Consider the following 17,260-nt stretch of genomic DNA (forward strand, 5'->3'; position numbering starts at 1 on the left):
GGCAATAGCTGCTTTGTTTTGCTGATGACAAGGTTTTTTTTCTGATGTTGAAAAGCTGAAATGGGGCTGGAGAGATGGCTCAGCAGTTAAGAGCACTGCCTGCTCTTCCAGAGGACCTGGGTTCAATTCCCAGCACCCACATGGCAGCTCACAACTGTCTGTAGCTCCAAGAGCTTACACCCTCACACAGACATACATGTAGGCCAAACTCAAATGCACATAAAATAAAAATAAATAAATTATTTTAAAAAGAAAAGCTGAAATGATAAGTGGACTAACCTTGACCAGCCCTCTCTTCTGCCAGGGAGGTGGCTGACTTAAACTTCCATGCAGAGAAGGAATTTTTTATGGTCTTGTGCTCCTCCAGGCAGTCCTACAGCTCTGGAGGACCTATGTTCTGGTCCCAGGATTCTGGAAGGGACTCTCCAATTTCTCTGTTCTGGAGTTGCAGGCCAGAAGGGCTCTGGAGAGATGCCTGGCTATAGGTGTGGGAGAGTACCACTCTTGGCTCTGTGTGTGTATATGTGTGTGTGTGGTGTATGTGTGGTGTGTGTGTGGTGTGTATGTGTGTGTGTGGTGTGTATGTGTGCTGTGTGTGTGGTGTGTATGTGTGTGTGTGGTGTGTATGTGTGCTGTGTATGTGTGGTGTGTATGTGTGTGTGGTGCGTGTGTGGTGTGTGTGTGTGTGGTATATATGTGTGTGTGTATGTGGTGTGTGTGTGTGTGTGGTATGTGTGTGTGTGTCTGTGTGTGTGGTGTGTATGTATGTATATGTGTGGTGTATGTGTGTTTGTGTGTGTGTGGTGTATGTGTATGTATGTGTGTGTGCACGCGGTGTGTATGTGTGTGTGTTTGGGTGGTGTGTGTCTGTGTGTGTGTATATGTGTGTGTGTGGTGTGTGTGTTTGTGTGTATATGTGTGTGTGTGGTGTGTGTATGTGTGTGTGGTGTGTATGTATGTGCATGTGTGGCGTGTGTGTATGTGTGTGTGTGTGACTGTGTGTCTGTGTGTGTATATGTGTGTGTGTGTGTGGCGTGTGTGTATGTGTGTGTGTGACTGTGTGTCTGTGTGTATATATGTGTGTGTGTGTGTGTGTATGTGTGGTGTGTGTTTGTGTGTATGTGTGTGTGTAAGTGTGTGTGTGTGTGTGTGTGTGTGTGTGTGTGTGAGAGAGAGAGTGAGGGAGTGTCAGAGGACTACTTGAGGAGTTTGTTTTTTTCTTCAACCCTGTGGGTCCTGGGGACCAGCCAAGGTTGCCTGGCAAGTACCTTTACCTGATGAGCTACCTCAATAGCCCCAAGAGACAGTTTATTCTGGAGCCAAATATGAATGACCAAATAGAAGAGGATTCAGGCTGCCTTGAGTATCATGTTCTGATGAAAATTTTGATTTTGGCGGGGGTGGGGGGGGGTGGAGAGAAGGTTCATCAGATACAGAGGCTTGCTGCTCAAGCATAGTGACCTGCCCCAGAACCTACAAAAAGGTAGAAAGAGAGAACTAATTTTATAAAATACTCCTTGACCTCAGCACACATGCTGTGATGTGTTGTGTGTGTGTCATTTCTACATGCATACATATAACAGTAATCATTATAATAAAATGAAGAAAAATTTTGATCTTTGAGACAGGTTCTCTCTCTCTCTCTCTCTCTCTCTCTCTCTCTCTCTCTCTCTCTCTCTCTCTCTCTCAAGACAGAGTTTCTCTGTGTAGCCTCCACTGTCTTGCACTCACTTTGTAGACCAGGCTGGCCTCGAACTCACAGTGATCCACCTGCCTTTGCCTCCCAAGTGCTGGGATTAAAGGCCTGTGCCACCACCACCTGGCTTTTTTGTTTGTTTTTCTTTTTCTCTTTCTTTCTTTTTGATTTTGAGACAGGGTTTTTCTGTGTAGCCTTGGCTGTCCTGGACTTGCTTTTGTAGACCAGGCTGGCCTCGAACTCACAGCGATCTGCCTGCCTCTGCCTCCCGAGTGCTGGGATTAAAGGCGTGCACCACCACTACCTGGCAAGACAGGTTCTCATGGAGCCCAGGCTGGCCTCAAAGTCCTTATGCTGCCTGGGATAATGAGATGCCTAACCCTTGTGACCATGCTTTCTCAGTGCTGGCAGTGTGTGTCATATTTCATGCTGGAGATGGGGGACCCATGGCTTTATGAGTGATTGACAGGCTCTCTTGCGGGAACGACAGATATCTCTAGCCTCTTTCTATTTTTATTTTCAATTTGATTTAATTAATTTATATGTGTGGGTCTTTTGCCTGCACTATGTCCATGACTGGTGCCATGGAGGCCAGAAGAAGGTTCCTGTCCTGGACTCACTTTGTAGATCAGGCTGGCCTTGAACTCAAAGAGATCTGCCTTCCTCTGCCTCCGAAGTGCTCTACCACTGCCCAGCAGCCACAAAGATGTTAGGTCAAACAGAGAGGTGGGCAATGAATGGCTATTAACAGGGTTAGAGATAGCCCAAGATCTGGCTACTGGATATACAACATTCCAGTTTTCCATAATCAGTTGGTTCTAATCAGTCAGTAGGTCTTGTAGATGCCTTCACAGAAATGTCAACTTTTTCTTTTCTGGCAATTAACCAGTCTGCCTCCCCTCCCTGAGGCTGACCTCAGACTTGTGGCAATCTTCTTGCCAGGTAGATGTACATGAGCTGGAGTTATAGGTGTTGGTAGCCATGCCTGGCTTTGGCAGGCTATTTTTTGTTTTTGTTTTTTGAGACATGGTTTCTTTTCTGTGCAGCCCTGGATGACTTGGAACTTGGAATTCACCTTGTAGCCAGGCTGGCCTCAGACTTAGAGATCTTCCTGCTTTTGCCTCCAAAGTACTGGGATTAAAGGCATGTGTACCTTGTCCAATTTGGCAAAGATAACAAATTTTTTTTTTTTTTTGGTTTTTTTGAGACAGGGTTTCTCTGTGTAGCCTTGGCCATCCTGGACTCACTTTGTAGACCAGGCTGGCCTCGAACTCATAGCGATCTGCCTGCTTCTGCCTCCCGAGTGCTGGGATTAAAGGCGTGCGCCACCACACCGGCTAAGATAACAATTTTTTAATGTGGACATTAGAATACTTTTTTTTTTTCGAGGCAGGGTTTCTCTGTGTAGCCTTGGCTGTCCTGGTCTTACTTTGCAGACCAGGCTGGCCTCAAACTCATAGAGATCCACCTACCTCTGCTTCCCAAGTGCTGGGATCAAAGGCGTGCGCCACCACTGCCCTGGCGGACATTAGAATACTCTTAAAGATTTTACTCATTCATTTGTAGACAGGGTCTCACTGAGTGGCCAGACTGCCCTGGAACTTGATATGTAGACCAAAGTGGCCATAAATTTACAGAGACCAACTTGTCTTAGTCTCTCAAGTGCTGGGATTACAGGTGTGTCCCTGGTGTATGTGGTGCTGGTGTGGACCCCAAGGCTCATTCAAGCCAGGCAAGCTCTGAGCTACCTCCCTAGCACCTCAGCCTTGACTTTGCTAGGAGTTCTTGCCTGGGAGTGCTCTCCCTCAGGCTGAGGAGCAACGGCCTTCCTCTGACATTGGTGTGGATGTTGGGCCAGGGAGTGAATCAGTGGGCCATTGGCTCAGGATTTCCTGGCGTTTCCTGCCTGGGAGAGCAGCCTGCTCCGGGGGGGCATCAGCCACTGCTCCCTGACGTCAACTCTGCTTCTGATGAATGCCTTTCCTCTTCCGTTTGGGAAGGCACGCTATCTGTCATCAAGCCTACTGACTGTCTTTCTCATCCTGGCATCTCCTGTTTGGGAAAGAGTGAGGGGAACTAACGAGAAGGCAGCAGGTAGAGACAGGGGGCTGGGCAGGACTCAGGGGGCTCTCTCCCAGGATGGTACCTTCCTGTCTGGGCACTCAAGCTGTGCCTCAAGAAACCCCAGGCACAGTAGTAGGCTCTGCCCCAGATTCCAAGCCCTCTGAGAAGCTCTGGGTTACAAAGAGCCTCCCAGACAGCTCATCTAGGCCCTGGGGTCACCCAGGGGCACCTCTTCTCCCCAAATTGTTTTCACCAACCAACTCAGACAAGGTCTTTGGGCAGAAAGAATGTGCTTTCTGTCACTGTGCAAATGTAAGCAGTTAAAAATTGCCCCCAGGGCTGGGCGGTGGTGGCGGCACGCCTTTAATCCCAACATTCGAGAAGCAGAGGCAGGTGGATCACTGTGAGTTCGAGGCCAGCCTGGACAACAAAGCTGAGTCCAGGACAGTCAAGGCTACACAGAGAAACCCTGTCTCAAAAAAAAAAAAAAAAAAAAAAAAAAATGCTTGCTGCCTAAGCTGACAACCTGTGTGTGAGCCTCAGAACACATATGGTAGGAAAGAGACCGACTCACCATTTGTTCCCTGGCCTCCACATGTACTCCATAGCTTGTGTGCCTGCTGCTCCCATAAAACAGATGAACATGCAGGGATTTAAATAAAGGAAAATAAAAAGGAAGAGGCCAACAAGATGGCTGTACGGATAAAAGTGCTCACCACGTGAAGTTGCCCTCTGACCACACTCGTGCCCTTTCCAGATCAGGCAAACAACAACAAATGTTATACTAATTTTTAAAATAACAAATAAAAAGACTAGTAGAAAAACAATCTCACCTAGGCATGGTAGCCCACGTTGCAGTCCTAGCCCTCACCAGCCTAAGGAGGTAAAGCAGAAGTGTCAAAAAAAAAATTGGGGGAAAAAAGGGAAGGAAGGAAGGAAGGAAAGGCGGGAGGGATGGAGGCAGGTCCCAGAACTTGGGAGATACAGACAAAAGGATGAAGAGGTACAGGTGATTTGTTGCAACAAAGCGAGTTTAGGACCAGCTAGGGATGCATGAGCCTCTGCCTAAAAGCACATAGTTTAAAAAAATAAATCCAGCCAGCTGATGGTGGCACACACCTTTAATCCCAGCACTCAGAGGCAGAGGCAGGAGGATCTCTGTGAGTTTGAGGCCAGCCTGGTCTACAAAGTGAGTCCAGGACAGCCAGGGCTAGAGAACCCTTGTCTCAAAAAACAAACAAACAATGGCCGGGCAGTGGTGGCGCACACCTTTAATCCCAGCACTTGGGAGGCACAGGCAGGAAGATCACGGTGAGTTCGAGGCCAGCCTGGTCTACAAAGTGAGACCAGGACAGCCAGGGATACACAGCGAAACCCTGTCTGGAAAAACCAAAAAACAAACAAACAAACAAACAAACAAATCCTGGCATATGCCGTCAGTCCTAACACTTGAGAGGCAGAAGCAGGCAGAGCCCTGTGGGTTTGAGGCCAGTCTGATTTACAGTCTCCAGGACAACCAGAGCTATATAATAAGACCCTGTTTCAACAAACACTACCGAAAAAAAAAAAAAAAAAAAAAAAAGAACAAGCTGGGTGGTTGGGCACACAGCTTTAATCCTACTCAGAGGGGCAGAGGCAGGAGGATCTCTGAGTATCAGACCATCCTGGTCTACATAGTGAAGTTCCAGGACAGCCAAGACTACAAAGAGAGACCTTGTCTCAGAGGGAGGGGGAGGGAACAAAAAACTACTTCATTTGGTGAAAGGCAAAAAGACACATCAGTACCAACTGAGGTGTTCCTGTGGATCAGCTAGAGATGTTTAGAAACTTCCAGATCACTTACAGGCAGTGGGTATTTCAGATTGCCTTTAATTTTTTAAAGCACATACAGTTTTACAAATACTAGGAAATATCTGATTTAGCTCTCCAAGATAGAGGTGGTGAATCATCAGATTTCCCAACTTCCAGTAACCAAGATGAGATGCCGGCACCTTCAGCCCGTCACGGGAGGTGCAGGGTAAACATAAGCTGACAGCAGCACCATTCCCTCACGCTTGGTGGTGAACACCACAGGACCACAGAGCATCCTCGGGACCCTGAAAGAGAGGAAGGTTCACTGCCCATGTGGTCCTTTGCTGTGTGAGGCAGTGCCTGAACCATAGGGCTGGTCACTGGGCATCTCTCCCCTAAAATAAACTGCAGTTACACACAGCAATGTTGACTGCATGGCGAATGAAACTAATAAATATTTCTATTCCTAGTAAACACAGGAGACGGCCCCAGCCCCTTCCAAACCTGCACACCTGAAGCCATAAGCAGAGTGAAGCAAACATGCCTCTTCCAGGACATGTGTATCCTAGAGATCCCAAACTGTACAGACTGGCTTTTAAAGATGAAGCAACATTTTTAATTTGTTTTAAAATTTTTTATATTTATTTATTTTATGTGTAGAATATTTTATTGCATATTTGCATGTGTGGCACACACATACACATGTCTTGTGCTTGTGACAGAGAAAAGATATCAGATCTCCTGCAGCTGGATTTATAGATGGTTATGAGCTATCAGGTAGGTACTGGGAACTAAATCCTGGTCCTTTGCAAGAGCCAGCAAATGCTTTTAACTGCTAAGCCGTCTCCAGACCACTTAATACCTACCTACCTATCTATCTATCTGTCTGTTTATCCATCCATCCATCTATTTTTGGTATTTTTAGACAAGGTTTCTCTATGTAGCCTTGGCTGTCTCGGAACTCACTATGTAGAACAGGTTGGCCTCACAGAGATTGTCTATCTCTGTCTGCCAAATGCTGAGACTAAAGGTATGCACCATCGCCCCAGTTTTTTAAGACAGGTTTGTTTTATTTTTTTGTATACAGTATTCTGCCTGCATGCCAGAAGGTACCAGATCTTATAGAGGGTTGTAAGCCACCATGTTGTTGTGGGAATTGAACTCAGGGCTTTTGGAAGAAGAGCCAGTGCTCTTAACCTCTGAGCCATTTCTCCAGCCATGGCAGCAAGCATCTTATCTACTGAGCTATTTTGCCAACCCCTGGTAATTTTGTAAGTGGTACCACAAGATATTTTTGTTTTGTTTTGCTTTGTTTTTGTTTTTCGAGACAGGGTTTCTTTGTATATCTCTGGCTGTCCTAGACTCACTTTGTAGACCAGGCTGGTCTCAAACTCATAGAGATCCACTTGCCTGTGCCTCCCAGGTGCTGGAATTAAAGGCCTGTGCTACCATGCCTGGGTATTTTTTTTATTTTGTTTTTGTTTTTCGAGACAGAGTTTCTCTGTGTAGCATTGGCTGTCCTGGACTTGCTTTGTAGACCAGGCTGGCCTTGAACTCACAGGGATCCACCTGCCTCTGCCTCCAGAGTGCTGTAATTAAAGGTGTGTGCCACCACTGCCACCACCGCCCAGCTGTTTCTACCCTTTGATTTTTCCTTTCTCTCTCTCTTTCTTTTTTTCTTTTGGTTTTTTGAAATAGAGTTTTCCTGTGTAATAGCCCTGGCTGTCCTGGAACTCACTTTGTTGACCAGGCTGGCTTTGAACTCACAAATGTCTGCCTGCCTCTGCCTGCCAAGTGCTGGGATTAAAGGTGTGTGCCACCACTGCCTGGCTCCACACTTTCAGTAATGGGAGTAATGATAAGATATTCTTGTTGGAATGTTAGCTTCCTTGGAACAGTTTGGTGAAAGTGAAATTCAGAATGTTAGCTTAAGTGTCACAGTTTTTAAACTCCACATCATCTCTGGGATAAACAGAATTAAGATTATGTTTTACAATGTTTCCAGTTTTTAAGTTCCAGCCTATGTGAGCCAGGGTAGGAATCAGTGGCATGTAAATCTTGACATGTGGTAGAGGAGGGTCAGGCGTCAGGTGCTTGGCTGACAACCAGGCTGGGGTGATGCAGGTGAGTGCCAGGCGGCAGCGGCAGCTGTCTATCTGACAGGTGTCAGGGCGCTGAGATGTCAGGTCACTAACACTCTCCCTCCTGGATCCTCATGTGAACGCAGGGCAGCGGTTGACAGTCTGACAGATGTGAGGGAGCTGAGCATCCTTCTTCCTCTTGGAGCGAGGCAGGTGAGTGTAGAGCCCAGGGCATCAGTTACCAATCTGACAGCATTCGAGACGCTGAGCTGTCACCTGCATCCTCCCCTCTTGCACCCTCAGGTCAGCTCAGGACCCGTGGTCCACGCTGCCTGCCCTCGAGCTCACTCTCTGGCGCGACACCTTGCCCTAGAAGGGAAACAAAGGCAACACCGGGCGGCAGTCCAGTCGGTGCAGCCTCCGCGGTCGCTCCGCGCCTGCGCGCTGGCTCCGTGTCCACGCTCGCGCTGTCAATAAAGTTCTCGCTCGCCGGAAGCGGAAGCGGCGGGTCTCCATGGCGGCGCCGGCAGCAGGCCCGGTGTTCTGGAGGCGGCTGCTGGGCCTGCTGCCTGGCCGGCCCGGGCTGGCTGCGCTCCTGGGCCGCCTCTCCGACCGTCTGGGCAGGAGCCGGGAGCGCCGGCGCCGGAGGTGAGTGCTCGGGCGGGCGGGACCGGGAAGGGGTCTCGCCGCCTCCCCGCGTGCTGGCGGCTCAGCCATGGCCCCCGTGGGCGTGCACCGTGCAGGAGCTACCCGGGGCGCGCTCGGGGCTGCGGCCGGGCCCCCGGGCGAAGGCTGGTGCTCTCTGGCCCCGCCGGGTCAGTGTGGCAGTCTGTGTTAACGCGGTGACTTGGCGGGAGTGAAGCAGCCCTGCGGGGACCGGGTGCTGGCTGCCTTTCTCACATCCTGCCGGAGACGTTTCTCAATCCTGACTCAGTCAGCACTCAGGCCCGTGAAGAGGAAACTTCTCGAAACCTTTTCTACGTGCTTTCAAAAGGCCTGTTTCTGGAAAAGTACTGAAGTGGGTTGTGTAAGTGGTGAAGTAGGCTTTGAAGCAGTTTGTTCGGGCCGTGGTCCTTTCAAAGGTAAACATTTGCCAACCAAGAGGCTTGATGCTATTAATATTTAGAAAGAGAGAGAGAGAAAAAGGTGTGTGTGATTATCCTGTGTGCATATGTTTAGAGACATTGGCCTTAACGACAGGCTTGAACTTACATTATTAGTTGAAGTATTGTTCAACGTCTTAATTTTATAGATGTTTTCTTTTTCTGGTGCCAGGTCTCAAATTAGAGCCCCATGCACGCTAGGCAGGTGCTCTACCACGGAGCCACCTTCCGGCTCTCTCTCTCTCTTTAAAGCAAATTAATTTTTGCGCGTGTCATGCTGTGTTGGTGTTGGTAGGGGGACGACTTTTGGAAGGTGTTTCTCTTATCATGTGAACTCAGGTCATCAGGCTTGGCAGCAGACTAGGTGGTCAAGACTGGGAAGACCAGACTTAAGCTGCAGATCTGACTGTATTGGGCTGAAGAGCCAATCAGCCCTTCCCATGCTAGCCTCAAGCACCAATAGCAATCTGGTTGATGTAACTATACGGAAAAGCGAAAAGCGGAGTGGGGGCGTGGGGTGAGGGGTGGGGATGGAGGGCGGGGTCACCTCAGGAGACTTCCTTAAAGAAGGGGGAAAGCGGTCACTGCCCCTGCAGTGATTCATTTTGAGACTTCACTACTGTGCAAGGAGTCCCTAGCAGATCGACACTGTGTGCAGTGCATCAGGATCTTTTGAGGATGCCTCACTGCCCATTCTCTGTGGGCCTCCCTTCCTACACCCCCCCCACCCCCCCAGATTGGGTTTCTCTGTTATCTTTGTTTTGGTTTGGTTTTTGTTTTTCGAGACAGGGTTTCTCTGTGTAGCTTTGGCTGTCCTGGACTCGCTTTGTAGACCAGGCTGGCCTCGAACTCACAGTGATCCACCAGCCTCTGCCTCCGCACTGCTGGGATTAAAAGCGTGCGACACTACGCCTGGCCACACCCTCGTTCTCTAAGAGACAGCCTCATGTATCTCAGTTTGGCCTTAAACTGGCTAAGTAGCTCAGGCTATCCTAGCACTCCAGAGTCTCCTGCCTCATCTTCTCCAAAGCTGGAATCACAGGTGTGAACTATAATGGTCCGTGTTCTTTCCATGGGAAAGGTCTTTTTGGTGATCCTGGAGCAGTGGCTCACACCTGTAATCCTAGCACTGAGGAGGCAGAGGCAGGTGGATTTCTGTGAGTTTGAGGCCAGCCTGGTCTACAAAATGAGCCCAGGACAGCCAAGGCTACACAGAGAAACCCTGTCTCAAAAAACAAACAAACAAAGATCTTGTTGCTTTGCTAGACAGTTTGGGTGCAGCCTCCTGTGTTGGTTCTGGATGTGGAATAGTGATTCACAGAGGGAGCTTGCTGGCCAGTTTGACTTAGAGGAACTTCCAAGTGACAGAATCCTAGGCAGAATGGAAGTCTTGGGTGCTTCCTGATTAGAATGGCTCAGGTTTCCCAGCTGTGGAAGAGGTAGCCACCCAGTACTCCCTAGCAGGTGGTTCTGTTGGGTGGTAAAGTCAGGTGGTGCTTACGCCATGGCATCAGACCACTGAAAAATTGAGTGTAAGGTTTTGAAAGTTCAGCCAGATGCAAGATGGGCAGCTTAGGAAGCCTTGTTAATGTCCTCTTCGTTTTATTTATTTATTTATTTTTTCTGAGACAGGGTTTCTCTGTGTATCCTTGACTGTCCTGGACTTGCTTTGTAGACCAGGCTGGCCTCGAACTCACAGTGATCCGCCTGCCTCTGCCTCCTGAGTGCTGGGATTAAAGGCGTGCGCCACCGTGCTCTGCTGTCCTCTTCGTTTTAAACGTTACTGATCAGTGTTCAGCATTTGTGTTGATCACTGGAGGGGCCTTGGGCAGTTCACACACACTACCCCCACCACTGCTGGGTCTCAAATTCAGAAATTTAGGATTACCAAGCACTCTGCACTGAGCTATACCCCTAAAGCTCCCCGCCCCCCCCCCTTTTTTTTTAAAGGAGAGGGCCTCATGTAGCTCAGGTTAATTTCCTTGTTTGTTGTTTGTTTTGAGACAGGGTTTCTCTGTGTAGCCTTGGCTGTCCTGGACTCACTTTGTAGACTAGGCTGACCTCGAACTTGAAGAGATCCGCCTGCCTCTGCCTCCCAAATGCTGGGATTAAAGACGTGCGCCACCATGCCCCTCAGTCCAGTTTAATTTCGAACATGTTTTGTAGCTGAAAATGATTTTGAACTTCTGATCTTTTTGTCTGCACCTGAGTGCTGGGATGATAGGCACTGTGTTTATATGAGGGTCATTTCCACAGCGAGGCAGATGCTTTACCAGCTAAGCTGCACCCCCAGGCCTCAGGCCTTGTAATCCAGGTTAGCCTTGACCTCTGCGTCCTCTTTTGTAGTCTTCTGGGCACAGGGACCACAGGCCTGTATTACCAGCTGGAAACTTTCTCACCTCCTTCTGTTTTATTTATTTATTTACTTATTTATTTATTTATTTAAATGAAAAAGCTTTATTGTGTGTGCATCCCAGGAATTGAACACACGTCATCAGGCTTGGTGACTGGCACCTTTTACCTGCTATGGTGTCTCATTGGTTCCTTAAAAAAAAAAAAAGGTTAGTTTGTTTGCCATAGGTTCTCACTATATAGCTGGCTGACTTGGAACTGTATGTAGACCAGGCTGGCATCACTCCTACCTGTCTGGGCCGTGGAATGCTGGGATTACAGGTGTGTGCCACCACACTCAGACCAAGACTTTATCTTTACTGATGAGCATCTCTCAGTGTTAAGGGCATGTGAGTGCAGGCGCTCCTGGGGCCAGAAAAGGACACTGACTCGCCTGTACCTGAAGTTGCAGGCCGTTCTAGGAACCAGACTCGAGTCCCCTGCAAGAGCAGTTGACACCCTTAACTGCTGGGTCCTCTCCAGCCCGTTAATGTATTTAAGGAGAGAATCTCACTATGTAGCCCTGGGTATCCTACAACTTTTATGTAGCTGGAACAGTTGTCTTCTTTTTTTTTTAATTTTTAATTTTTTAGTTTTTTGAGACCAAGTTTCTCTGTATAGCCTTGGCTGTCCTCCACTTGCTTTGTAGACCAATCTGGCCTTGAACTCACAGCGATCCACCTGCCTCTGCCTCCTAAGTGCTGGGATTAAAGGTGTGCACCACCACCGCCTGGCACTCAGGCTGCCTTTTAAGATTGTATTTTCTAGTTTTTTGAGGCAGGGTTAAATGTATCCCAGCCCGACACAGGCTTGCTGTGTAGTTAAGGGTGGTGGCCTTAACCTTTGGATGGAGGATTGCAGGTGCAGTATGGAGTGAGGGTAGTCTTTGTTGGTTTTACAGGACTCTTGTTTGCTTGAGACAGGGTCTTATTTTCTTAGGCCGCCTTGTATTAGCTGTGGCTGATAATGACCTTGAACTCCTGAGTTTTCCTGCCATCACTTGAGTTGTGGGATTACAGGCATGTCTTACCACACTCAGTTTAGCTTCCCAAAATCTTTGCAGTATGTATGACTCCGTGTATCTAAGTGAAAAAAAAAAAAAAAAGTCTACAGGCTTGTGGGTGGGGGACTGAGTGACAGATTTCTCTGAGTCAGAACCAGAAATTGAGTTCTTTTCTCTGCATTCAGAGTGAGGGTGGGGATTAGTGTTTCCACCAATGAGTGGCCTTGCAGGCTCTTGTCCCCGCCTCTGCCTTGTTTGGCTTACAGCTTTTTCTGCTTCTTGGGGGGGAGGGGGACTTAGTGTCTGTCATCATTCATGTCAGTTGCGGCCACTCACTCTCAGCTGCTTTCGATTGTTCCCCGTTGTTCCACTGTGCCTCCTAATTCCTCATTCCCCGAACGGTGTGGTTTCTTGTAATTCTCTGATCACTGATTCATTGATAATAGCTCTGTGTAGTCATGAGCTTAAGTTATTTTAGATTCTGGCTTGACAGTCTGACTCAGCCATTGGGGGCTTGGTGAATCCTTGTGGCCAGCAGGAGGAACGGTTGTTCATCCTGTGGTTTCCTCTCAGGGTTAGAGTTGCCTGTAGAGACTCAAGAACACGAGAAAATCACTTCTATTAGTGATCTTGAAATACTGTTGCTTTCTCTGAAGCAAGTGTCTGACTCACTGTTGTTGGGAGAACTAGATGGTTCATCTATTCCTCATGTGGATGGGTCACCATTCTTCTAGATTCTAAGTGAGATAAAGACAGCCCTGCCTTTCAAGTGCCCTAACCTGTGAACACATAGTTCCAGGAAAGTAGGGTGGAAAGTCATGGCGTCACCCAGGAAAAGCTCCTGAGGTTATGGAAGGCCCTGCTGGCAGAGCCTGGAGCTGTTTGGAGTGAAGGGAGAGTAGGCATTGAAGGGGGAATGCTGTGAAGACGCATGGCAGACAGCATTGAACCGTTTCTCGCAGCTGATGAAGGGTTGCTAAGTAGGAGCGGAGCTAGGAGCAAGTCTCCAGGGCCAGAGACCGAGGAAGGCAAACCTTAGGTCCTTGTATGGTTTCCGTTGTGATTGGTACAGGCCTGAGGTCTGGCGGTGGAGGCGCTCCTCTGTAGTCAGGGACAGTGGGAGCAGAAGAGTGCCCTGCACTGGGTGTAGGGAGTGATGTTGCCGTAGGTCGGGTGACAGAGTGCTGGGGTTGTAGCTCCTGATGAACCTGGGTACCAGCCACAGGTTTGGGATGGTGATGAGGTCGTTTGTGGCTCCTGGGCTGCATCCAGGGGTGTCCAGGTGGAGGTGCCCAATGCTCAGGAGAGGCCCATGCCTCAGATGAAAGGTTTGGGGCCCAATAATGCACAAAATGGGCTCCTTAATGAGAATATATGAGACCTAGTGGGAGACATTTAGAGGGTGTGTGTTCATCATCGTGAGTTTGTTTGCCATACAAGGAAATACCCTATTCTTTCCCTTTAAAACTGTTTAGTTTGGCTATGTGTATAACAAAAATCCTGATCTTTTACTGGGCGTGGTGGCGCACGCCTTTAAACCCAGCACTCGGAGGCAGAGGCAGGCCGATCACTGTGAGTTCGAGACCAACCTGGTCTACAAACTGAGTCTAGGACAGCCAGGGCTATACAGAGAAACCCTGTCTCGAAAAACTTAAAAAAAAAAAAAAAAAAAAAAAAAACTTGATCTTTTAATTATTGTGGGGGGTGTTTGGCAGGGACAGAGACACTGACTGTAATTTTCCTGGCTCCTAAAAGGGAAACAGGTAACCACAGAGGCTTCTTTCTTTCTTTTCTTTTCTTTTTTATTTTTTTAGTTTTTCGAGACAGGGTCTCTCTGTGTATCCCTGGCCATCCTGGACTCGCTTTATAGACCAGGCTGGCCTCGAACTCACATCGATCCACCTGCCTCTGCCTCCGGAGTGCTGGGATTAAAGGCGTGCGCCACCACCACCCAGCTCTTTCCTTCCTTCCTTCCTTCCTTCCTTCCTTTCTTCCTTCCTTTCTTTTAGTGGGAGTTTCTTAGGTTGTGATGGAAGGCTAATGGTATATTCTGAGAAATATCTATGTTGAAGAATCATCACACTCCAGCAGTTACTGTTCTTTGACATTTCTGATGTTAGGGTTTAAGTAGCCCAGGCTAGCCTCAAATTCAGCATGTAGTTGAGGATGACCTTGAACAACTGATCACTTGCCTCCAAGTGCTGCTTAGCCACTGTACTCCGCTTTACTGAGCTTGTCGGAGTTTCTGGGTTGCACCGCACTGTGCCACTGACTGGTCCTCAGTCTGCTCTTGGTATATTACGACAGTTAGAATGGGTGGGTGGAATATAATCTGGAATTAGATTCAAATGTGACCTTGTTTGAACTAATACTTGATTCTCAGCTGACTCACTTGCAGTTCTCACTTGGTAAGTTGCTATTGACCGTGTCCCTGAGTCTTAGCTGGGGTGAGTGGGGTCCAGATGGACATGTGCTGCTAGGCAGATGGAGACCAGCCTGGAATTAAAATGCTCCGATAGCTAATCCCCTTGTAAATACTGATAAATCTGTAAAGGAGGCGGCCTGGCAGGAGCCCAGAGTGGGTAGACATGTTTGTTCCTGGTACGCCTCATTAGCCGTGGGCTTTAAAGACATTTTAGTCCCCCAGTGTCATCGACTTCCTTTTAAGCGTGTGGTCAGTGTGTAGCTGGACGCGGACAGCTGGGCCTCTGGAGCAGTACTTGCTGGGGGAGTCCAGCGGCCACGGTCTTGAGTAACCTAGAGGCATCACTTCCCTTGCTGGGGCTTAGACTGCAGAAGTCAGGAAGGGCCGCTGCAGCCAGGGCTGCAGGAAGTACAGACTTCTCAGGAAGTTATGACTGTTGCTCTTCTCATCAGCTACTTTTTACTTTTAAATGTGTGTGACGGGTAAATGGGGCGGGCGGAGGGTGGACTTTTCTTAAAAAGTAGTTTCTGAAAATGGGATGACCAAATACCACAGTTTCTTCTAAAGACTTTTCTTTTTAGGGGGCTGTGCATTTGGACAGATTTGACTGGGATCCCGTCAGTATGTGTTTCCCAGAGGGAGTGAACTCTGAGGCCTCTGTGCAGGATACTGGGGTTCTCTGAGACGGAGGGCAGGGAGCCCTCCTGCTTCGCAGTACTCTGACCAGGCCTGTCCTCAGAGCCCAGCAGCAGGCCTGTCCTCAGAGCCCAGCAGCAGGCCTGTCCTCAGAGCCCAGCAGCAGGCCTGTCCTCAGAGCCCAGCAGCAGGCCTGTCCTCAGAGCCCAGCAGCAGCCATCTTGGGTCTTCAGCTGTTCCAGCTTGAAAGGATCATCCCAGCTGGGCTTGTTGACGCCTCACACCCCTAGTAGAGAGTCTGGGCAGGTCAAGAGACCCTCACCTGACTAGATAGTCTCTCATTAACAGCTGTTGCTGCTCTAACTGCACCTGGCCTTGGAGGGGGTGAGTAGGGTATATAGGCTGGGGCAGACCAGAGAGGGGACTTGATCCTTGTGGCTGTAGGAAGCCATTTTCCCTGCTTCTGGTGCTGGCGTTTTGTGGGGAGCACATACATTCCAGTACGTAACCCTTCCCTGTGCTCTGTTAGGAAGCCCACTAAGTTTATTTTCTCATCCAGCGAGGACTGTGGTGCATCCATGTCTCGGTTTGTGGTTGGGATTTTGCATCTCTGCTGGGAAGGAATGTTAGTCCCAGTGTTCCGCTGGGTAGGTAGCGTTAGTGACTGTGGCTGCAGGAGTGCAGAGGGGCCACAGAGGGCGAAATGTAGACAGTAGTGTGCTTCTGGGGCTTGCCTCTCTGTATCGCCTCATTCTGCTGAGAATGGAGGAGGTAGGCCAGGCCTTGCCATGCCCACCCACAGGCAAGGCGAGCTCACGTCTTCCACAAACGCGTGAAGCCCCAAAATGCTTGGTGAGATGAGTGTCCCTGCTGCTCCTTCCAAGGGCTTGTGGCCTTCTGTTGGGTGGCAGCTTGGCGACTTATTCTGAGCTCAACTGATCCTTGTGGAGGGATTCTCTGGTCTCCAGGCTGGCTTCGCCATCCATCTGGGGGGCCCAGATCTTGTCTGGGGTGGTTGAACTTGTAGATCTCTGGATGGCGGGAAGAAGCCTGTCTCTCTGCCTTGCCCACTCTCCTGTCCCTGTGCATCCTCCACAGGACACTACTGGTAGGGCTTCCAGTCATTGCTGAGTCCAGGGAATTTGCAACATCTACTGGAAGCCTTAAGTCTGCTGGCTGAACCTTCACCCAGAGTCAGGTATCCTGTGGGTGTGGCCTGAGCGACTAGTCATGAGAGGGTTCTTGGGCTGCAGATGAGGATGCTTTGTGCTGTTGGTCCCACATGCATGCTCCTAGGCCTTGGTGTCGGGAAGCAGGGACCACTGGCCTGCAGGCGCTGTTCTCTGTACTCCCTGGACTTTCCAGGGGAAAGGAGGGGCCTTCAGAGAGGCAAGGCCCATAGAGCCTTGCGTGTTCATACCACTTCCTTCTCCGTGTAACTAGAACTGGTAGTAGATGCTTTCTAGAAAGAGATGACTTAGGGGAACCAGCTGCAGATGTGGAGATTGTGTGTGTGCAGTGGTTTGGTTCCCTGAGATGAGCATGACAGGCTCAGTCCTTTTCCTTGAAGTGCTCAGCCATAGTTTTCAATGGGACACATAGGTTTTGTTTTTTCTTTAAAAAAAAAAAAAAAGTGAGGAGTGGTGGCACACGCCTCTAATCCCAGCACTCGGGAGGCCGAGGCAGGTGGATTGATGTGAGTTAGAGGCCAGCCTGGTCTACAAAGTGAGTCCAGGACAGCCAAGATTAAACAGAGGAACCTTGTCTCAAAAACAGCAACAAAAATGTTTTATATTGTATGCATGCATGTTTGTCTATGTCTTCTTTTCTTCCTTCCTTCCTTCCTTCCTTCCTTCCTTCCTTCCTTTCTTCTTCCTTTCTTTTCTTCTTTCATTTTTTTCTTTCTTACTTACGTGTGAGTGCCATGAGCTTGCTGTAGTCAGTTCTCTTCTCTCATATGAGTTCCAGGGTGTTGAACTCGGGTTGTCTAGCTTGGCAGCAGGGCCTTTACCACTGACTCAGGACGTGTGGTTTCTTAGTAAACCTCCTGGCTCAGGGAAATTACTTGTG

General features: G+C 49.0%; 1 protein-coding gene across 2 annotated transcripts in view; it reads left to right on the top strand.

Annotated features, from left to right (window-relative positions):
- The first annotated feature begins 8,116 nt into the window (after nucleotides 1-8,116).
- Nucleotides 8,117-17,260, top strand: part of Pgs1 (phosphatidylglycerophosphate synthase 1) — a 40,132-nt gene continuing 30,988 nt past the window's right edge. For both annotated transcript variants that reach the window (XM_051159132.1, XM_051159131.1), the window contains exon 1: nucleotides 8,117-8,280. In XM_051159132.1, the coding sequence (XP_051015089.1) occupies nucleotides 8,147-8,280 (134 nt within the window). In that variant the 5' untranslated portion in view covers nucleotides 8,117-8,146. The remainder of the gene's footprint in view (nucleotides 8,281-17,260) is intronic.

Source organism: Acomys russatus, chromosome 16 (assembly GCF_903995435.1).
Source record: "Acomys russatus chromosome 16, mAcoRus1.1, whole genome shotgun sequence".
Classification (NCBI taxonomy): Eukaryota; Metazoa; Chordata; class Mammalia; order Rodentia; family Muridae; genus Acomys; species Acomys russatus.